General features: G+C 47.6%; 1 protein-coding gene across 6 annotated transcripts in view; it reads left to right on the top strand.

Moving 5' to 3' along the window:
• CACNA2D2 (calcium voltage-gated channel auxiliary subunit alpha2delta 2) overlaps positions 1-23345 on the top strand; it is a 579266-nt gene that overhangs the window by 453456 nt on the left and 102465 nt on the right. For all 6 annotated transcript variants that reach the window (XM_038770682.1, XM_038770688.1, XM_038770684.1 and 3 more), the window contains exon 5: positions 22112-22156. In XM_038770682.1, the coding sequence (XP_038626610.1) occupies positions 22112-22156 (45 nt within the window). The remainder of the gene's footprint in view (positions 1-22111; positions 22157-23345) is intronic.

Raw genomic sequence — 23345 nt, 5'->3', positions numbered from 1 at the left:
TTGTAGTGTTTGTTCAACACTTACTATATGTCAAGCAGTGTTCTAAGCATTGGGGAAAATTCAAAATAATCAGGTCAGACAAAGTCCCTGTACCACATTGGGCTCGTAGTCTAAGTAGGAGGGAGAAAAGGCATTGAATCCCCATTTTACAGATGAGATAACTGAGGCCCAGAGAAGTTAAGTGACTTGCCCAGGGTCACACAGCAGGCATATGGCAGAGTTAGGAATAGAACTCACTACCTCTGACCCCTGAGCCTACGCTCTTTCCACTAGGCTATGCCCCTTCTCTAGCACAATGACCTGGATGTAGGGAGAGACGGGGGAAAAGAGATGGTTTTGTTTTGGTTTTCATTGGACTCTGTTCCTCAAGGGAAGGGCAAGAACAGGTATCGATCCAAAGCCTCAGCATATTTTTTATGATATTTGTTAAGCACTTCCTATGTGTCAAACAGTGTTCTAAGAACTGGGTTAGGTACAAGTTCATTAAGTCTGACACAGTCCCTGTCCCACTTGGGGCTCACAGTCTAAGTAGGAGATAGAACAGGTATTGAATCCCCATTTTACAGTTGAGGTCACTGAGGCACAAAGAAGTGAAGTGATTTGCCCAAGGTCACACAGTAAGCGATTGCCAGAGCTGGAATTATAGCCCAGCTCCTCTGACTCTCAGGCCTGTGCTCTTTCCACTAGGTCACTCTGCTCCACTGGCAATATAAATAGTGTTGACCCAAATGGTTCATTCCTCACCCCAGTGGCCTAGGGGAAACTAGGTGGGGGAGGGGGAGATCAGTAGTCCAAAGTTGAGCACTGTCATGGACTGAACTTCCAAGATTTGACATAGCCTTGCTGGAACTAAGCCAGGCCTGGATCCAGCCTAACCACAAATGATCTTTAGACTGGGCAAATTCCAAGATTTGACATAGCTTTGCAGGAACTAAGCAAGGCCTGGATCCAGCCTAACCACAAATGATCTTTAGACTGGGCCATTTGAGAAGGGCCATTGGGGTGGAAGGGAGAGGAATCGTGTGCAAGGAAGTGAAGTCAGGGACCTAGGACTGCCCACTTTAACACGAGTCCCTGTGAAGGGGGCTTCTCGAGGAGAATTCAGAATCAGGTTGTTGGTGTGGGGATGAATTGAAGTATGAAAATGTCCCACTCTCTCTACCTTACGCAGACTTCTAGATATGCACAGGGTCTCAGTGCTGGGGAAAGGTTCTGCAAGGTAACCTTATTGTAGTCCTTACAGGAGCAACCCAGACAGGAACAGTCCAGGCTGATGTTCACCCAGCCCACCCAGACACATATGCTCCCCTAGCATGCTCGCACACTCTCCTTCATTCTGAGGTACATTTACATGCTTGACCCATGCACGTGTTTACACAGAAACAGATAGCAACACACACACACACACACACACACACTCACTCACACACACATACATACCCTCATACATTTCCCACCTGTTAAGATATCCACACACTTCCAACCTGAGTAACAGTGCTTCCCCCTTTCCCAGAAGGGCACATTTGAAGGCCATGAAGACAGAAGAGTCTCTTCACCCAACCGTCCCCCTTTCTGTGGTTTCCGACAAACTGTTGGCCCCTTGTGGGTGGGGATCACGTCTATCAACTCTCTTGTATTGTACACCTTCCAAAACACTTAGTGTAGTGGTCTGCACACAGTAAGCGCTCTAAAAATCCCATTGATTGATTGATCGACTGCCAGAGAGCTTGGAAGCCCTCAGCTCCATCCTCCTGGGACCCTCTGAGGAGATCAAGCCATCTTGTTCACTGCTGAGGTCTCACAACCTCGAGTGGGGGAAGATCATCAGGGCCACCCCCTCCAAGGACTGGTGGAAAGTTGTTCCTTCACCCCTCTAGTTCCCTTGCTTTTGATTCTTGTTTTCTAAGCACCCCTGTGGTCTGTGGCTTGTGTCTAATTGATTTCTCTCTTGTAAATGTCTGTCCTTCCCAACCAAGATTAGGAGTCCTATGTGGGGCAAGGAGCAGGTCTGAATTCCCTTATTTTTGTATTCACCCAATCAATCAATCAGTGGTATTTATTGAGCACCAACTGTTTGCCCAGCACTGGACTAAGTACTTCGAGACTATGATACAACAGAGTCGGTAGACATACTCCCTGCCCTAGCACTAACTCACCCTAGCACTTAGTGCAGTGTTCGGCCCACTGCAGTTGCTCAATGATCAATGCCGTTACTATTACTACTCCTCTGGACCCCAGGTGATGATGGAGGCATCATTAGAACACTGCTCTCATACAGACCACAGAGTTTGCTGCACCTTCACCTCCCCTAACCCAGCTCCTCAGGCTCTACTTCATTGCCTTGCAGAGCACCAGGAGAAGCTAGGCAGACAAAAGCCACATGGCAAGCAAAATCCCATTTCCTCCCTTTGCTTGTGCCGTGCGTGACAGGAGTGCCTGATGATCCCGGGACGTGGACTGGAACCTAAGCATCAATTATAGTCTCAGTGGGCTACCACTGGATCCAGTCAGAAATGGACCACTTGGTGGCTCCTGGGGAGATTATGACCCCTTCCTCCACTGACCAACCCACACACTGCACTGGATTCTCTGCTGGACCAAGTCCTGGAGATGGAGAAAGGACAAGTCAGGCTCTGGTTTTAGGCCCCTAGCTTTCCAAATTTTCTTCCCTTAAGCCAAAGATATGTCCTTGGGTGAAATCCAGTCAAGGATATGTAATAGCTCTCCAAGTTGATTGGGGACAGAAACTGCAGCAAGAAAGGGACTTAAGTTGCTGGTAAGGTATAAAGAAGAACTTCCTTAAATTGTTTCCATCCCAAAATCTGTCCTCCCACAGAAGTTTGTTCGAACCAGACATTGAATGTTTTTGATGGGAGCGTTTTCCTGTGCAAAAATGTTTTACTGGATCTGGGACCTTTCTGTTGGTTCCCTTTGTCCTAGATTCAAACCAGTTCCTTCTTTTCTGCCATTACAAACATGGTCTACATGTATGCACACACACATACACAGACAACACACATATAGAGTTGTACTATGTATTTAAAGGAGACACACCTGATCAATCAATTGTATTTACTGAGTGCCTAAGTACTAAGCGCTTGGGAGAGTACAATAAAACAGAGTTGGTAGACATATTCCCTGCCCACAGCAAGCTCACTGATGGTGAAATTCAGCTATGAATGTTTGTGTGGGGAGGCAGGGGGGCGCTGAAAAGTTCATTGTGGGATCCACAGACCTGGCCACATTGTGCACAAAAAAAAAAAACGTTGACCCTTTTAGTGGTGTTGATGTATACCTAGATGTGTGCACATATGCTTGTTTACACAAAAATGCACACACACACATTCAAGCATGCAAGCTACCAAGTTGGGGTTGGAGCTCAGTGTTCTCCATGTTTGGAACTAGGTCAAGCTATCACTCCTAGGAGCTTCAGAGATTTGTTTTTTAATTAATTGTCTATTAACTTGGTATTTTCGTTTCTGCGCTGAAAGGATCAGCCGGGGATATGAATTAAATGTATAGGGAGAGGGTCACCTTGGATCTTTTACCTCGGGTGTCTGAGGCTCTACGGCATGTGACAAGAGCAACAAGCCGAGCTTGCAGTGGATGAAATAAGGGCTTTAGTGGGAATACTGGCCAGTGCAGATAGGCCAATCCTCTGTGAACAAGATATCCCTCAGTAGGGAGAGGGAAATACCATTGGCTGAAAATTGCTTTGAGAGACGTGCTTGCTCCCTGTGTCCTGTTTTCTTCTGAATTAGAGAGGAAAATTCCAATTTTCATAGTGGAAATCTATCTACCATCATCCAGGAAACAGTGACCTCATGCCATTGTCCCTTGGCATTGGCGGGGGGGGGGGAGGGAGCAAGTGGAAGAAGGGACCATAACTTTCCATGGTTTCTTTTGTCATTGTAAATTTCTTCTTGGGGATTCTCTGTATGGAACCGGTGCTGTGTAGAAAAATTCACGAGAAGAAATTTTCAATTTGAAAAAAAAAACAGAAGGTTTCTTCACATTTAGAAAACGGTTGCTGGCCCAGCCACCCTCCCCACCTCCTCTCCCCACCTTGCTCAAGGTCGCTTCAGTAAAGGGCAGGTGAAGTGCAGTCCTCAGGTGATGAATTGTCACAGTTTCCCCAACACCCTTGGAATGGGGGGGCAAGAAATAGCAGAGCATGGTCCAGGGGACCCTAACCAAGCAGCAAAGGAGAACTCCCCTCCCTTAAATCCTTCCACATAGTCTGGTCACCTCCCTCTCCTGCCTCTCACACATGACTGCTATAGAGTTATAGCTCCACTAGGGGTCGCACGGCCCCTAGAGAAATAATCTCCTGTCGCCGGGAGAGGAGGTGACTGTCACTTGATGTACCCTTATAATGAGAGGAAACCAGGAGCTGGTGACTTTGTTTAGATTAGGTGACCCGCTCTCTACCGCTCCACTTCCGGGATTGACAGAGGAGCCCAGAGCAGAAATGGATCTCGAATCCACAACTGTCCCAAATCTCTTCCCTCCCTCTGATCCCCGCAATCCTCCAATCATCAGTCGTGTTTTATTAAGCGCTTACTATGTGTAGAGAACTGTACTAAGCGCTGGGGAGAGTACAGTACAACAGAATTAGCAAACATGTTCCCTGCGCATAACGAGCTTACAGTCTAGAGGGGGAGACAGACATTAATATGAGTAAACGGGTCATTTATAATATATAATTTAAAGATACGTACCTAAGTGCTGTGGAGTTGGGGGCGAATATCAAATGTCCTTGACACCTGAGTGGAAAGTGGGGAGCCAGGGGAGGGAGTGGGATCGAGGATGTTCAGGATCCTCATCCCGCTCGTGACCCTGTTCCCTCCACCTCTCTCTGCCACCCTCTGCCTCAGTCTGTCAGCCTCCCCCTCCCCCAACCCCCCATCCCTTGGCTCTCTGGATCCTGTTCTCCGGTGGAAACAGGGATCCTATGTAGTGGAGGTGGAGAGGATTGGACCCAATCTGTCCTGACCCCCATCCTTCCAAGGATTTGTTAAGCGCTTACTATGTGCCAAGCACTGTTCTAAGTGCTGGTGTAGATACGAGGTGATCACGTTGTCCCACATGGGGCTCACAGTCTTAATCCCCATTTTACAGATGAGGAAACTGAGGCACAGAGAAGTTGAGTGACTTGCCCAAAGTCACACAGCTAAGTGGCGGAGCCAGGATTAGAACCTATGACCTCTGACTCCCAAGCCCGAGCTCTTTCCACTTAGCCATGGCTAGCAGCGGTCAGGACCTAGAGGGGCTGGATGTGGTCAGTGCAGGGATGGGGATGTTGGGCCCAGTTCTTGTCTTCCTCGTCGCCACTGGCTAAGGATCCAGTGAGTTGAGAAGCCCAGGAATGGGGGAGGGAGGTTGTGCTTAGTCCAGTGCTCCACACAGAGTAAGCACTCAATAAGTACCATTGATTGATTGATTGATTGAAGGGAACGGTGGGGATGAATGGGTGTTGGATGTGCCGCAGGGATAGAGAGACCTTTGTCCTTCTGTCACATTTCTCTTTCCTGGCTCTCAACTTCTTGCTCCCCACAACCAGGTCAAGGATTGAGAAGCAGCATGACCTGTTGCAAAGAGCATGGGACTGGGAGTCAGAGGACCTGGGTTCTGATCCCAGCTCCACCATTAAATCCATCAGGTCCGACCTCCCCAAAGTCTCTTCCCCCCTTTCTCCAACCCCCCGGCTCTCAACACTCTCTGCTACTCTCCCATCCCAGCGGTATCCTCAGAGGAACTCTCCTCCCTCCTCTCAAGTGCTACTCCGGCCACCTGTGCTTCTGACCCCATTCCCTCTCATCTTATGAAATCTCTCGCTCCATCCCTTCTCCCCTCCTTAACTTCCATCTTCAACCGCTCACTCTCCACTGGTTCCTTCCCCTCTGCCTTCAAACATGCCCATGTCTCTCCCATCCTAAAAAAACCCTCTCTTGACCCCACCTCACCTTCTAGTTATCGTCCCATATCCCTCCTACCATTCCTTTCCAAACTCCTTGAACGAGTTGTCTACATGCGCTGCCTAGAATTCCTCAACAACAACTCTCTCCTCGACCCCCTCCAGTCTGGCTTCCGTCCCCTTCATTCCACGGAAACTGCGCTCTCAAAGGTCACCAATGACCTCCTGCTTGCCAAATCCAACGGCTCATACTCTGTCCTAATCCTCCTCGACCTCTCAGCTGCCTTTGACACTGTGGACCACCCCCTTCTCCTCAACACGTTATCTGACCTTGGCTTCACTGACTCCGTCCTCTCCTGGTTCTCCTCTTATCTCTCCGGTCGTTCTTTCTCAGTCTCTTTTGCAGGCTCCTCCTCCCCCTCCCATCCTCTTACTGTGGGGGTTCCCCAAGGTTCAGTGCTTGGTCCCCTTCTGTTCTCAATCTACACTCACTCCCTTGGTGACCTCATTCGCTCCCACGGCTTCAACTATCATCTCTACGCTGATGACACCCAGATCTACATCTCTGCCCCTGCTCTCTCCCCCTCCCTCCAGGCTCGCATCTCCTCCTGCCTTCAGGACATCTCCATTTGGATGTCCGCCCGCCACCTAAAGCTCAACATGTCGAAGACTGAGCTCCTTGTCTTCCCTCCCAAACCTTGTCCTCTCCCTAACTTTCCCATCTCTGTTGACGGCACTACCATCCTTCCCGTCTCACAAGCCCGCAACCTTGGTGTCATCCTCGACTCCGCTCTCTCATTCACCCCTCACATCCAAGCCGTCACCAAAACCTGCCGGTCTCAGCTCCGCAACATTGCCAAGATCCGCCCTTTCCTCTCCATCCAAACCGCTACCCTGCTAATTCAAGCTCTCATCCTATCCCGTCTGGACTACTGCACTAGCCTTCTCTCTGATCTCCCATCCTCGTGTCTCTCTCCACTTCAATCCATACTTCATGCTGCGGCCCGGATTATCTTTGTCCAGAAACGCTCTGGACATATTACTCCCCTCCTCAAAAACCTCCAATGGCTACCGATCAATCTGCGCATCAAGCAGAAACTCCTCACCCTGGGCTTCAAGGCTCTCCATCACCTCGCCCCCTCCTACCTCACCTCCCTTCTCTCCTTCTACTGCCCAGCCCGCACCCTCCGCTCCTCCACCACTAATCTCCTCACTGTACCTCGCTCTCGCCTGTCCCGCCATCGACCCCCGGCCCACGTCATCCCCCGGGCCTGGAATGCCCTCCCTCTGCCCATCCGCCAAGCTAGCTCTCTTCCTCCCTTCAAGGCCCTGCTGAGAGCTCACCTCCTCCAGGAGGCCTTCCCAGACTGAGCCCCTTCTTTCCTCTCCCCTCGTCCCCCTCTCCAGCCCCCCGTCTTACCTCCTTCCCTTCCCCACAGCACCTGTATATATGTATATATGGTTGTACATATTTATTACTCTATTTATTTATTTATTTATTTATTTTACTTGTACATTTCTATCCTACTTATTTTATTTTGTTGGTATGTTTGGTTCTGTTCTCTGTCTCCCCCTTTTAGACTGTGAGCCCACTGTTGGGTAGGGACTGTCTCTATGTGATGCCAATTTGTACTTCCCAAGCGCTTAGTACAGTGCTCTGCACATAGTAAGCACTCAATAAATACGATTGATTGATTGATTGATTGATTTGCCTGCCATGTGACCTTGGGCAAGTCACTTCACTTCTCTGTGGCTCAATTCCCTCATATGTAAAATGGGGATAAGATACCTATTCTCCCTTCCACTTAGACTGTGAGTCCCATGTGGGGCAGGGACTGTGGCAGATCTGATTATCTTGTATCTACCTCAGCACTTGGCACAGTGCTGAGCACATAGTGAGTGCTTAAAAAAAACACAGCTGTTATTATTATTAGGGATTCCCAGAACCAGGGGATGGAATGGGCTGGGGATGGTCAGGGATCATGGTTAATGAAGGACAGCTCCCTGGAGCTTGAGACCCACAGTGGAAAATAGTCAAGGGTCAGGAACTCCCTGATTCCCACACCCCAATCCTTGCTCACCTTGGCCTACTCAGTCATTCTCATTCATTCATTCAATCGTATTTATTGAGCACTTACTCTGTGCAGAGTACTGTACTAAACCCTTGGGAGAGTACAATATAACGATAAACAGACACATTCCCTGCCCACAAGCTCACAGTCCCTGCTACTCCCTCTTCTTCTGATGCTCAGAGCAGGGGTGAAATGGGGAGCTCCCTCACCACACCACCAGCTGACTGCATGAAAGTGACCTTCAGCTGGTTATGAGATAATGAAGTGGGAACTTGTCAGAGAGCCACTCAGCACCCTACTGGACATGCAGAGGACTTCACTGGCCCTGTAGAGAGCCCAGATCCTCCTCTCCACATCTTGGGAATCAGAGGACATGGGTTCTAATCCCAGCTCTGCCACTTGTCTGCTGCGTTACCTTGGGCAAGCCACTTAACTTCTCTGTGACTCAGTTACCTCATCTGAAAAATGGGGATTAAGATTAAGATTGGGAGCCCCATGTGTGACAACCTGATTACCTTGTATCTACCCCAGGGCTTAGAATAGTGCTTGGCACATAGTAAGCACTTAATAAATACCATTATTATTATTATTATTATTATCTAGTCCAAGCCCCCTTCACAGTGGTTCCATTCCCCAATTTTATTCCACTCTCCCGAACTTTAAGGCTGCTCAAGGTCGCCGGGTGCCTTGCCAGTCATGGGTTTGGTTACCAGGCAAGGGATTATAGCAGAGCAAACAGTGATTTCTCAAATCAAACAGCAAATGGACCCAAATATATTCAATTCTATGCATTTCTCATTGATTAAAGTGAACACTTCCCTGGGCATTCACAGGCTGTTCCACTCCACCACTCTGGAATGGGTGGGGCGTAGGGTGAGCTGGAGGAAGCTGCCAGGTGGAGAAATGAGATGGGCAAAGCAATCCAGAGGATTTCTTCTGCACAATAATTGCCCTGGAGCTGTGTAAACCTCCTTCTGCCATGTAAGCAAATACTGAAAGAGATAAGAGTTGTATGTTTTGTTTGTCCCTAGCAGCCCTGGGATATTCTACCATTGCCTCTCTCCACATTGTCCAGGATCTCTGACAGACCGTTGATTCCCTAGCATGGGGTGGGGAAAGGGGGGAAGCATGAGATAGTCCTCCTGGCAGCTGGAAAAAATACTTCGGAGGGCTGGGTGGAGCGGGTGGGCTCTTGGGAGGCTAGGCCATAAAGATGAAGTTGAAATTTTCAGAATAAAATCCCTCATTTCATTAAGAAAGAAAGAAATGAAAGGAGAGCAGAGGAGAGGATGATTGTTGAGAATTGACTGTGTTCAGCACCTTGGCCTCTGGCCTTTAGGATGCTGGCTAAACAGAAACAGCACTGAAGGCAGGAGGCTTGTCCCAGTTGGGTCCTAAATGTCATAGGAAGGAGCAGTAGAGTCAAGGCCTTTGTTAACTCCTGACAGAGAAAGTCTATCTGTGTGTAAGGGTAAGGCTGAAAAGACTGATGTGTTGTAACTGATCAGACTGTAGACTGTGAATGCTAAACTCATTATGGGAAGGGAACGTGTCCACTAATTCTCTTGTATTGTACTCCTAAGCACTTAATACAGTGCTCTGCCCATAGTAATAGTGCTCAATAAATACCACTCATTTGATTGATTGATCATCCAGTCCACATTATGTGGCCTTAAAGACAGATCCTGGGTGCACTGATGGGTGTGTTGATTGGAGAGCCTGTCAGTTTCAGAGGCTGTCATTGGGTATCCCAAGCTTTAAGATGCTCCCTTTGAAACTAAAGTCATAGAAAGCTGAATGATGGCCAACTTTCTATATGATGAGAGACCTGGATCTCCCACAAAAGACAAATCTAAATTCTTGAGCAGTTTCTCCAAAAGCCCTTCTAATCAAATGGCAGGGCAAGATTACCACCAACATGGTCCTGGAACAGAGTTAGCTCACAGGCACACAGCTACCTTGAGCAAAACAAGTGAGGAGAATGAATACTAGCAGGACACCCAACTAGTTGCTTCACTGAACAAGGGAATATACATGCAGTGAATGCAGAATAAATTTTTTCAAGACCTGTTGAAGCACAATTTCAAACAATGGAACATAGGGGTCAACGGTTGGGAGATCACTGCAGCAGATAGAGCAGCCTACCTGGCAGCAGTCTGGGCAGCAGTTGCTCTCCTTGAGCAATAGCTTCACTAATAATAACTGTAGTATTTGTAAGTGCTTACTGTGTGCCAGGCACTGTCCTAAGCACGGGGGTGGATCCAAGCAAATCAGGTTGGACACAGCCCTGTCCCACGTGGGGCTCACAGTCTCAACCCCCATTTTACAGATGAGGTAACTGAGACATAGAGAAGTGAAGTGACTTGCCCAAGGCCACACAACAGACAAGTAGCAAAGCCGGGATTAGAACACATGACCTTCTGGCCCCCAGGCCTATGCACTCTCCACTATTCCATGCTGCTGCTTTATGTCGTGATGCTTCTCAAAAGATCAGGAGACCAAGAAGTAGGTTTGAAACAGACAGACAAATGCATCAATGCATAAATGCAATGGAATTTTCTTTACGTGCCCTCAGTGAGGAGTAAATTGCCAGTCTGGCATCGATCTTTTCAGCCTCATCTGCATGTAATGATAGCATCTCCCTGTCAGAGGCATCATCTTTGGTAATGAAGGACAGTGATATAGTTAGACCAACACACACACATCCTAGGAGGTGGACATAGGACTGCCACATGGGTAGCCACTGAGAACACTCAAGAATTTTGGACACTCCTTTGCCAACCTTTCCAACATATCTTTATGAAATTAACTAAATGAATACAAGCTACTTAAAATAACAAAAAGAAAGGCCAGTATGGCTTTACCTTCTTGGAATGAGGAGTGTTTGTACTGCCATCCATTCCTGGCCACATTCCTAAGCTTTTTGTTTTGAAACTAATAAGGAAACACTTCTCTCACGTTAATTGCAGACCGAACAAGTGGAGTCCTGGGAGACTCATACATTCAGTCAATCAGTGTTATTTATTGAGCCCCTACTGTGTGCAGAGCACTGTGCTAATATCTTGGGAGAGTGCACACCAGAAACAAAAGACACTGCCCCTCCCAAACCAGCGGCTTTCTCCCCTTAGCTGGCACTCTGATTACCTGGCGAGGAGCCTGAAGGAGCTGCAAGATGTAGGAACCCCAGGGAATCAACAGCTTTTGTGGCGGCCATAGTATCCTGTACCTTATCTTGCTACTCTGGGCACCTTTGTGATGACCACTGCATCCACAGGCCGGATTGTTGTTAAGTCCTGCTGGTCTTGGCCACAGGCCGAATTGTACTCCTCTGGAGGCAGGGTTGAGGCTATTGCCTCGGATTGGTAGGTAGGTAAGCGGGGGGTGGCCGATGCATGGATCCATGGTGGAGTGTATAGAGCACCGGCCTAGAAGTCAGAAGTTCATGGGTTCTGATCCCGGCTCTGCTGCTTCTCTGCTGTGTGAGACTTGGGCAAGTCACTTTGCTTCTCTGTGCCTCGGTTACCTCATCTGTAAAATGGGGATTGAGATTGTGAGCCCTACGTGGGACAGGGACTGTTTCCACCCCTATTTGCTTGTATCCACCCCAGTGGTTAGTGCAGTGCCTGACACGTAAGTGCTTAACAAATACCATAATTATTATTATCATTATTACTCCATTCAGTGTATTTTTTCCCTCTGGTAGCTAGGTAAGAGGGGAATTATATTGGGACCCTCCGGGCCAATTTCCCCTGACAACCATCTGCAAACTAATGATCAATCAATCAATCAATGGTGTTTATTGAGTACTTACTGTGTGCAGAGCACTGTACTAAGCACTTAGGAGAGTACAATGCAACAGCATTGGTAGACATGTTCCCTTACCACAAGGAGCTTACAGCCTAGAGAGGGAGATGGACATTAAGATAAATAAATAATTTATCATTTATATTATGTACATGAGTGATGTGGAGCTGAGGGGTGCTGTCCATTTAGAACAATTAGAAACAGCGACACTCAAGATAATGTGTATGTGTGTTCAGTCACACACACACACACACACACACACGTTTACTGTTATTGTGGATCATTAAATTGCCTAATGTAGGATTGTCATTGAACAGAATAAAGAAAGGCTTAAATTTAAAACTTCAGTTCCAAACCAAGTCGTCCACCCAATTAATGGGGCATCAGTTAATTTCCAGGTAATTTCTAGGTCCTATAGTCTCATGGCTCTGGATCAATCAATCTCATCAAAGGTATGTATTGAGTGCTTCCTGTGTGCAGAGCACCGTACTAAGTGCTTAGGAGAGGACAATACAACAGGGTTGGTAGGCAGGTTCCCTGCCCACAGGATATTCACTCCAAGGAAAAGTTTCAGGGATCACTTTGATCCCACCAAAGATCCTTGGGTTAGCTGTTTCTGACCCACTCTCAGTACCAGTGCTCAAACCTCCCGCCCTCTCCATTCTGTGGTTCTCCCTGGTCAAGTTCTATTCCATCCTAATCTGGAGTTCCTGAATAAAGCAGAGGGGTGTAAAATATCTTCTCTGCACCCCCTGGCCATGGGGCATCGAGCCTGCACCACACCCTTGGGTAGCAGTTGCTGCCTCCCCACTGCCCCAACAAAGCGTCAGGTTGGTTTGCCGCCGTTGCTAGTGTGACCGTGGAGCTGGCACCAACTCAGGCTCCAAAATTAGAAGTGGCACATGAGTGATTCCAGTGATCAGATGGTGCATTTAATATGCATTTAACCCAGAGCCAGCCGGCCCCCCGCACCCCACCCCTTGCCCCCCAGCAGGGGAGTGCTACCCCTACCTTAACAGATGGATGCTAATTGGAAAGCCAAGAAGGTTTGTTTTCTGGGCAGGTTAAAGAGCATGGGGGAGAGCAGGCTCACATAAGTGCAGAAGAAGTACAGGCTTGGAAGGTGGGATTGGGGGAAGTGAGGGACGGGGGAAAGGGAAAGAAGAGGGCAGAGAGAAAACCCATTCAGGAGCCCAATTGCAAGCCCTGCAAAGGGAAGCAGAGGGAGCAATCAGAACAACCAGGAAGAGCTGAGAAATCATGTTATTCTCAGCCGCATAATTAGGCTTGTTAAACTTCAACCATCACTGCCTAAGTATCTAGAGCAGTTTGGAGATTCTGGAGCTAATGCGAGCAGCCAAGATTGGGAAGTCAGCAGAGGGGGGAGGGGAAGCACCAACTCACAGGGGTACAGTCCTGCTGACCATCTCTTGGGCAAGCCAGTTCACTTCTCTGGGCCTCCATTTCCTCATCTGTAAAATGGGGATTCAATGCCTGTTCTCCCTCCTATTTAGACTGTGAGCCCCATGAGGGACAGGGACTGTGTCCAACCTAATCAACTTCTATGTACCCCAGTGCTTAGTACAGGGCTTGGCATATAGTAAATGTTTAACAAATACTATTTTTTTTTTAAAAAAGAAGTGATGCAGAGAGGAACATTACAAAAAGCCTGGAGCCAGAGAAAGAACACTGAGGCACTCTAATCCAGAGGGAGAGAGGGAGGGAGTGGCTGAGGAACTGATAGATTTAATACGGATGAGTGGGCTGGGCCTTACCAAGAACCCACTAGGACCCTTCCCTCTGGGACAATCCCCCAAGGGGACAGGAGAGATCTGACAGACTGGTGGAGGTGAGATCAGAAGTCTGTTATAAGCCCAAGGCCAGCATGACTTTGTGGAAAGAGCCTGGGCTTAGGAGTCAGAGGTCATGGGTTCTAATCCCGGCTCCGCCACTTGTCAGCTATGTGATTTTGGGCAAGTCACTTAACTTCTCTGTGCCTGTTACCTCATCTGTAAAATGGGGATTGAGACTGTGAGCTCTACGTGGGACAACCTGATTACCCTGTATCTACCCCAGTGCTTAGAACAGTGCTCAGCACTTAGTAAGTGCTTAACAAATACCAGCATTATTAATTATGAGGTTTGGCTACACGATGGCTCTGTTATTCAGATGGAATCAACTGTAGACTTTTAGACTGTGATCCCGTTGTTGGGTAGGGACCGTCTCTATATGTTGCTGACTTGTCCTTCCCAAGAACTTAGTACAGTGCTCTGCACACAGTAAGCGCTCAATAAATAGGATTGAATGAATGAATGAACTGTATTCTCTGCTCCTGATGCCATCGTCCTCTTGCCTGGGCCTGAGCTCCAGTCACTCTCGTGTGCCCAGATAGAAGCTCACTGTCAGCGGTGCCATCTTCAAAAACTTAAGACAGTTATACTACTGCAACGGGGCAGGGTCCATGTGTTTAGGGTGACCTGTCCAGCAGCACCCCATCTATAAGGGTGCTGGATCAATATGAAACATTCTTTCCCACTTCCTGCTGCTGGGTCTGTGCTCCAGGCTCATGCCCTTTCCCTTTTCTGCCATCTGGGCATCTCCCTCCCTCTCTGCCATTCTCCCACGACCCTACCTTCTTCACTCCCCTCCCCGCCACGACACCTTTGTGGCCTTTGTTTCTTCACACACCCCCTGGGTCCCTACCTCCCTCATTTATGGTTTCCCTTCCCTTGTCAGTTTTCAACCGGAGGTGGACCTCAGTGAGCACACTAAACAGTGATGATAATAATAATAATAATAATGATAGCATTTGTTAGGCGCTTACTATGTGCAAAGCACTGTTCTAAGCGCTGGGGGGATACAAGGTGATCAGGTTGTCCCACATGGGGCTCACAGTCTTAATCCTCATTTTACAGGTGAGCTAACTGAGGCTCAGAGAAGTTAAGTGACTTGCCCAAGGTCACACAGCAGACATGTGGCAGATCCGGGATCTGTTAATGGCATTTGTTAAGTGCTTGCTATGTGCCAAATATCATGCTGAGTCCTGTGCCTGGAGCAAGGCAATCAGATTGGCCATAGTCCCTGTCCCACTGCCTAAGAGGGAGGAAGGATGGCTATTTTGTCCCTGTTTGGTAAATGGGGAATCTGAGGTATAGAAGGGGTTAAATCACTTGCCCAAGGTCACAAAGTAGGTAAGCAGGTAAGAAAAGCAGTGTGGCCTAGTGAAAAGAGCACAGGCCTGGGTGTCAGAAGACGTGGGTTCAAATTTCAGCTCCACCACTTGTCTACTGTGTGACCTTGTGCATGGTCACAAGAGTATCTTGTACCTACCCCAGTGCTTAGTACAGTGTCTGATTACTTAAAAAAATACCATTTAAAAAAAAGGAATTGGGGACAGGACTTGAACCTAGGACTCCTGGTCCCTTCCTTTTTCTACTAGGCCATGCTGACTCCCTGATCAGAGCTCTAGAGCTGCCTGCAGAGCCAGGAGAGATCATTTTCTCAGTTGTGTGGGGAGTACCCCAGACTTCCAGAGCAGTTCCTTTTCTGGGCAAGTGAAGAGAAAGCCAAGAAGAGTAGGGGCTGTCCTGAGCTTAGGGCTGACACAGAGAGCTAGTGCTAGCCCCAGGGCTCTGATAGAGAAGGACAGATTCCTCTCTCTCTCTCCGAATTCGCTGATCTTTCTCCTCCCCTTTCTCCAGCCCCTCCAGGGGAGCCATAGCTACCACATGCCAGAGGAGAGTGTGGATCTTTCTCTTTTATTTTATTTTTTTAATGATGAAAACTAAAATGAATAACAAAGCACCTTCTGGATGACTGTTGTTAGTCACACTCACTTCTGATTAAAGATCATTAAACATGAAATTAGCTCGTTTGTGTTACGGGTCTACAGGGGGTTCTTTTAATTATGAAGTGCAGATGGCCGAGAACCTGGGGACACAGTGGCTCTGGAAAGGGGGCAGAGCCATGCAGGGCAAAAGAGGCCCAGGGAGGGAGCTGGTTAGAAATTAATTTTTTTCCTTCTCTTGTTGTTGTAAACCCCATTGCATTTCACAACAAATCACAGATAATTAATAAGTACATTCCCATAATTACTAGTCTTTTTAATAGCAGAAATTCAAAGATACGGAGTCAGTTCATTACTGCTCTTGCTTTGTTTTTACTCCCAATTTTTCCCTCTCTCCTCTACACAGTTGGTGTTTGGGAAAGGAAGCAGCTTGGGCAAGAACAAGTCATGCCCAGTCAGATACCAATCCCCTTGTTCGAGATGCCCATCCAGGGTCTTGCCAGGCATTGAGTGGCATGGGCTCGATGGCTGCTTTAATGGGCAAAATGAAAACTCCGGTGGGGCAGGGGCAATGAGTGAAAAGATAGTGTCGCTCCTAAGCCAGACCCCCAGTAGGAGGACTGGAAAGGGAAATGGAGGCCAGGAGGATCAGGGCTGTGATCAATCAATCAGTGGTATTTATTGAGCACCCACTGAGGGTGAAGCACTGTACTAAGCACTTGAGAGAGTATGAAAGACGCAAGACACACATTCTAAAAACTGACAATCTAATGGGGGAAATGGACAGTCCAGATTTATTTACCAATACTTACGAGTTGGAGGAAGTATACGGATGTACAACTATATCAGGATGAAATAACTGAATAAATGATTGAAATATATGAGAACAAATAGACCTATATACATAAGTGCTGGGGAGAGGAATAAAATCCCTTAGTGCTATGGGTGACTGTTGGTGAATGTGTCTGTTAAATTGTTGTGTTGTTCTCTCCCAACGTGATTGCTCAATAAATATCAATGATTGATTGAGAAAGGTTTCCTGAAGGAGATGGGATTTAGGAGGGTTCTGAAGGTGAGGAGAGTTGAAGTGTGGTAGATTTGAGAGGGAGGGAGTTTCAGGAAGGAGAAAAATGTTAGCAAGAGATCGTCAGTGGGAGAGTCAAGAGCTTCCCGGTCCCCACCTCTTCCAATCCACCACCAGGCCAATGGTGACCTTAGCAACCCCTGGCAATTTGATAGAGTGCAAATGGAGAATATAAAAATTAGCATCTTTTTTTCAATTGTGCTCAGAGCTCAGGCCCTTTGTAATCATGGTACTGTTCTGGGGTAGATACAAGTTAGTCAGGTCAGACATAGTCCCTGTCCCATATGGGGCTCACACTCTAGGAGAGAGAACAGGGATTGAATCCCCATTTTACACATGAGGAAACTAAAGCTCAGAGAAGTTAAGTGATTTGCCCAAGGTCACACGGCAGACAATTGGCAGGGCTAGGAATAGAACCTAGGCCCACTGACTTTTTCCTCTAGGCCACACTTCTTCCCTATGTGCATGTAAGCATGCATGAGTTTGTGTGGTGTGGTGTGTGTTTGTGTGGCTGTTATGTCTGGATGGTAAAGGCATTAGGTACAGGAGGAGCCCAATGACTCCCAACCTCCCTGTAGGGAAAGCAACAAGGTAAAAATCAGACATTCTTAGCAACCCTGTCCCTGTGTCAGTTACTAATAACACACTGAGTTAATTAGTCCCAGTGGAGTGTTTAAAATTGAATTTAAACTTCAGCAGTTTTTTCTGTTGTTTGCCTTTTGCATTCTGTTCACTCTGGATGGAGAACTCTGATGTGCCTGCTTTGTGAGTGTTGGGGCAGTCTTGGCAATAGCCACTCTCTTACCCACCCAGAATGAGTCAAACTTTATTCCAGGAGAGTGGAGAAGGATGCTGATAGCACAGACCATGTTCCCCACTCCTCAAGAAACTCCAGTGGTTGCCCATCCACCTCCCCAGCAAATGAAAACTCCTCACCCTTGGCTTTACAGCACTTAATCTCCTCACCCCCTCCTACCTCACCTAACTACTCACCTACTAAAACCCAGCCTGCACACTTCGTTTCTCTAACACTTGGTTAACCTTCTCAGTGTACCTCAATCTCGTCTATCTCTCCACTGACCTCTTGCCCACAAACCACCTCTGGCCTGGGACACCCTCCCTCCTCATACCAGACAAATAATTGCTCTCCCCCATTTCAAAGCCTTATTGAAGGCACATCTCTTTGAAGAAGACTTCCCTAACTAAGCCCTCCTCTCCTCTTCTCCTATGCCCTTCTGGGCTGCTCTTATTTACTCCTTCATTCATGCTCCCTCCCACCCCCACAACACATATGTATATATCTGAAGTTTGTTTATTTATCTATTTATATTAATGTCTGTCTCCCCCTCTAGATTGTGAGTTCGTTGTGGGCAAGAATGTGTCTGTTGTTATATGGTACACTTCCAAGCGCTTAGTACAGTGCTTTGCACACAGTAAGTGCTCAGTAAATATGATTTAATGAATGAATTTACATTATGGCCAAGATCATCTCCACCCTGGCTAAGGGAGTGAAGATTGGACACTTCTCCAGCTTATTTACAAGGATAGGTTAGAGTTAGGGTTAGGATTGGAGTCAGAGGTAGAGTGTCTGTTCCTATTATTTGTCTGTTCCTATTATTCGTTTGACCTCTCAATCGGGGCTCTGAAGAGAGCCTTGATCCAGTGGCTGCTGTGAGGGGGAATTTCTTAGGGGAATCTAGGCTCTCATACCTGGCACAAGAAGAAAGTCGTGGAGTAGTCTGGGTACCTGCCGCCTCCTTAACACCGGGACCTTGCCTCATCTGCTGGGGGAAGGCATTGACCCAGGTGGCAGCTAACTGGTCCCAGCCAATGTGTTTCATCTCCCTAAGGCGGCAGAATGTCTGGGGAACTGAAGACATAAGAGAAATTAAAAAGGTCCGTTCATTCATTCAGTCAATTGTATTTACTGAACGCTTACTGTATGCACAGCACTGTACTAAGCGCTTGGACAGTACAATACAGCAATAAAGAGAGACAATCCCTTCCCACAACGGGCTTACAGTCTAATAACAATAATAATGGTGGTATTTGTTAAGCGCTTACTACATGCAAAGCACTGTTCTAAGCACTGAGGGGGATACAAGGTGATCAGGTTGTCCCACTTGGGGCTCACAGTCTTAATCCCCATTTTACAGATGAGGTAACTGAGGCACAGAGAAGTTAAGTGGCTTGCCCCAGGTCACACAGCAGACATGTGGCGGAGCTGGGATTTGAACCCATGACCTCTGACTCCCAAGCCTGCGCTCTTTCTACTGAGCCACGCTGCTTCTAGAGGGAGTATAGCCTATATGTGAGAAGCAGCATGGCCTACAGAAAAGAACATGGTCCTGGGAGTTAGGTGACCTGGGTTCTAATTCCAGCTTGGCCTCTTGCCTGCTATGTAACCTTGAGCAAGTCACTTAGCACTGTGCCTCAGTTTCCTCAACTATAGAATGGGGACTCAATACCTGTTCTCCCTCCTCCTAGACTGTGAGCTCTATGCGGGATAGAGGACTGCGTCCAACCTGATTATCGCGTATCTATCCCAGTGCTTAGTACAAGGCTTCATCTTTTCCTTGATGACCCCAATACAAGAGGCAATTAACCCTTTGGGGAACAGGAGTTATTCTGCTTTATGATAAATTGGGAAGCAGCATGGTCAAGTTGATAGAGCATGGGCCTGAGAGTCAGAAGGACCTGGGCCCTAATCCCCACTCTGCTACTAGTCTGCTGTGTGGCCTTGGGCAAGTCACTTCACTTCTCTATGCTTCAGTTACTTCACCTGTAAAATGGGGATTAAGATTAAGAGCCCTATGTGGGACTGGGACTGTGTCCAATCTGGTTAGCTTTTATCTACCCCAGTGCTTAGTACAGTGCCTGGCACATAATAAACACTGAACAAATACCGTTTTTAAAAAATTGTGAAAAATTTCTCATTTTCCCTTGGAAATCTGCTCGTGCTTCTCCTCCTTCCCAGAGCATGAACAGATTTCCAAGGGAAAGTGGGGTGGAGGTGCTCATCTCCGCTTCTTGTCTTTCTGACCCTAATAATTAGTAATAACTGTGGTATTTGTTAAGTGCTTACTATGTGCGAGTCCCAATCTCCATGTCAAGCTTCATCTTCTCCTAAGTGACCCCAATGCAAGAGGCAGTTAACCCTTTGGGGAAAAGGAGTTATTCTACTTGTTGAGAAATTTTGAAAAATTTAAAGGCATCGGTCAAAATCTGCATGGATATTTCATTGACAATGTCAAAAGTGAAAATACTCCATCACTGGAAAAATCACCCCTTCTCCTTCTCCCCCCTCCAAAAAATGCATTAGATTGAGAGGTGGATAGCCATATGGTTCAAACAATGATTAAGATTGGTTTAGGGTTAAGTCTAGAGATCTAGGGTTTGGGGTTAAGGTGAGCGTTTTGTGTCAGGATCAGGGAAAGAGTTAGGAAGGGTGATAAGAAGGAGCTCTCAGTGTTGTTTTTGTTTGGCTTTTTTATGGTATTTGTAAAACACTTATTATGTGCCAGGCAATGTCCTAAATACTGGGGAAGATACAGGATAATCAGGTTGGACACAGTCGTTGTCCCACATAGGGCTCACAGTCTTAATCCTCAATTTACAGATGAGGGAGCTGAGGCACAGAGAGGTTAGTGACTGGCCCAAAGTCACACAGCAGGTACATGGCAGAGCAGGAATTAGAACCCAGGTCCTCTGACTCCCAGGCCCATGCTCTTTCCACTAGGCCATGATTGGGTTGTATATATATATATGGTGCTTAACAGATGCATATATGCATATATGCATCTGTTAAGCACTTACTATGTGCCAGGTACTGTACTAAGAGCTGGGGTAGAATCGGGCTGGTCAGTTCATGTCCCACAGGGGGCTTATAGTCTTAATCCCAATTTTGCAGATGAGATAACTGAGGCACAGAAAAGTTAAAAGGCTTGTCCAAGGTCACACAGCAGGCAAGTGGCAGAGCTGGGATTAGAACTCAGGTCCTCCTACTTCTAACACTGTTTTGATGACTCAGCATTTGATCGATGGGCTTAGGGTGATGCTTAAAGAATCTGTTGTTTATTTTCTGTTATTTGCTATAGGACCGATGTTTCAGCCCCATTAACCAGCTGGGCAAAAAGGGCCCCAAAAAAAGAAATGTGACTTGCCCAGCATCCAACAGCCAATCAGCTGCAGAGCTGAAACTCAAACCCAGCTCGCTTGCCTCCTCGGTGAATTCCTCTACAGGCCTTCCCTCCTGACCTCACTAACTGCACCTCCTCCCCATCTTTAGAGGGCAAGAAGTGGATCTAGGTCATTATTTGAGTGAAAGTTGGGGCTTTAATGGCTAAAAAGAAAACATCTGGATCCCCTTTGGCCCCATCCACCAATCAGCAGGGTCGCTGAGCCAAGCTCCTAAGAGCCCACCTGATTCAAGTTGCCCTTACATCTGCAGCATGATGGCTCATGGCCAGAGCCACAGAAATGCTTGTAAGCAGAGGTTTCCGGAGATGCACCGACTTTAATGATTGTGGGAGGGAGCTAATTGTGCAATGAATTTGTTAATGTTCTCAATAGGCCTCCTTTTCCTCTCCAAATAGAAAGAGAAAACATTAGGATGCCACCATGTGAATGGCAGGGAAGGAAGGAGGGGAGGGAGCTGTTCCAGGGACCCTCATTCTCACATGCAGAGCACCTTCACAGAGTGCCCTTTAATTACCCCTGCTGATGGAAGAGAAAATTCTATTTTGACAGCAGTACCACTCTCTGAATTGCTTGTCTCCTTCTGAATTTTATCAGCTCGTGTGCACCCTGTGAATGGGGAGACAGATCTTGGCAGGACCTTTCTCCTTAAATAGTTTCTAAATACCCAAATGGATGTGGGGAGAGAAACCCTCATGGTGGACAGACTGATAGGGGTGTGGGGGGGGCGCCTTTCAGGGTTCTGTTTCTTGGGATCTGAGAAGAGGCAGGGTGAGCATGTTTGTCTCTGTCTTCTCTTTGATCCTCCCTCTCTTCTTCCCTCAAAGAGTAGCCCTTAAAGTCCCTGGGGGCTAGTATTGTAACACTGTTGTAAAATATCACAAGGTGGCCTTGCAAAGGGTAAAATCTGTCTTTTTTGAGGAGACCCCACTAATTAACCCTGCAAGGAGACAGGCAATGAGGAATTGGCCCAGCAAGGATAGGGAGAAGAAAGCTTCCGTCCTAAGTTGGGCTGGGGTGGTCTGCCACGTTTGCAGATAAAGCTGGTGACCAAACATCTTTCTGGGTCAATTTACCATTGCCTATCTCCCTGCAGGGTTAGCTGTGTCAGGTGTGTGTGTGTTTGGGGGCTGGGAGGGAAGAAGGGGTGCAGTGGGGGGTGCTTTGGAGGGAATAGGGGCAAGGGGAGGTATTCCTTGGGACCTTGATCTACCTCTGAACTGACAGGTGCTTCTCTCTTCTCCCCTCAGGAAGAGGACATCGAATATTATGACTCCAAGGCAGACACAGAATATGTAAGTGTCATCCCTTTCTCGACTCCTGCTTGTGGATGATTAAACTGATGTAGAAGTCCCTTCTCAGGGGGAATTCTCTGGCCCACAACACTTTTCAGCTTCACAGCTCTCCTGGAAGCCTCAGCTGAGGCACAGCCAAGACCCCGCTAGAGGGGGGTCACTCCCGGCCAATGGCCAATTGGCCACTGGGGAAGAGGGGACCATCTCTCTATTTACCCGGCTCTCTGATGCCCAGCCACCTGTCCTACTCAGAGAGCCAAGGGAGGAGGATCTTGGAAACCAGGATGAGTGCGGGAGAAGATTTAGTCCAATTTCCCCACCCCTTTCCCTGCCATGCCTGACCCTGGGCAGTATTTACTGAGTACCTACTGTGTGCAAAGCACTATACTGAGCACTTGGGAGAGTGCAATAGAATTTTTAGACATGATCCTGCCTCAAGGAACTTACACTCTAGCAAAGAAGACAGGCACTAAAATAAATTACAGGTAGGGGGAAGCAGTAGAGTACAGTGATAAGCACTTGGGTGCAGCAGAGTGAGTACCCAAGGGTTAAATGATGGGAAAGTACCCCAGACTTTGAACGTTGAGGTTATTGGGTCTGGCAGCCCCAGGATTGGAGGGAATTTCTGATTGGAGAGCTATGGATTGGGGACGGAGATGGGCAGTTGGTGGGATAGTCTGGGGTGCCAATACCACACCTCAACTATTGCATCAGCCTCCTCAAATCATAGCTGTCATTCCCCTCTCACATTCAGGCTCACATTCTCCAAATTGTTCCAGTTATTCCTGCACAAAATCTCTCAGATCTGCCCCTTCTTCTCCAAACTACTACCACCCTGGGACAAGTTCTGGTCTTGCCCTGGCTAGACATTAGCTTGCTCCTTGGTCTCCCAGCCTCCAGCTTCCCCGCCCCACCATCCTCTCCAATTTATACTGCACACTGCTGCATGGATCAGCTTCTTGAAGCATTGCTTAGTCCAAATCTTTCCTCTCCTCAAAAACCTCTCTGTCAGAGCTAGAAGGGCCCTTATCTGTGATCCGTTCCCCATCACTAATGGGGTAAAGCAAGAAAGTGGAGTAGGCCCGGTCCTGTTCAATTTATTCTAGGCAGCCATGTGGGTGAATGCAACAAGGGACTTATGTGCAAGCACTGAAATATACAGTTCTGCTCCTCAGGGAAACACTTCCAA

The sequence above is a fragment of the Tachyglossus aculeatus genome, chromosome X2, assembly GCF_015852505.1.
Source record: "Tachyglossus aculeatus isolate mTacAcu1 chromosome X2, mTacAcu1.pri, whole genome shotgun sequence".
In the NCBI taxonomy this organism is placed as follows: domain Eukaryota; kingdom Metazoa; phylum Chordata; class Mammalia; order Monotremata; family Tachyglossidae; genus Tachyglossus; species Tachyglossus aculeatus.
The sequence above is the reverse complement of the archived record's forward strand: the minus strand, read 5'-3'. Positions and strand labels throughout refer to the sequence as shown.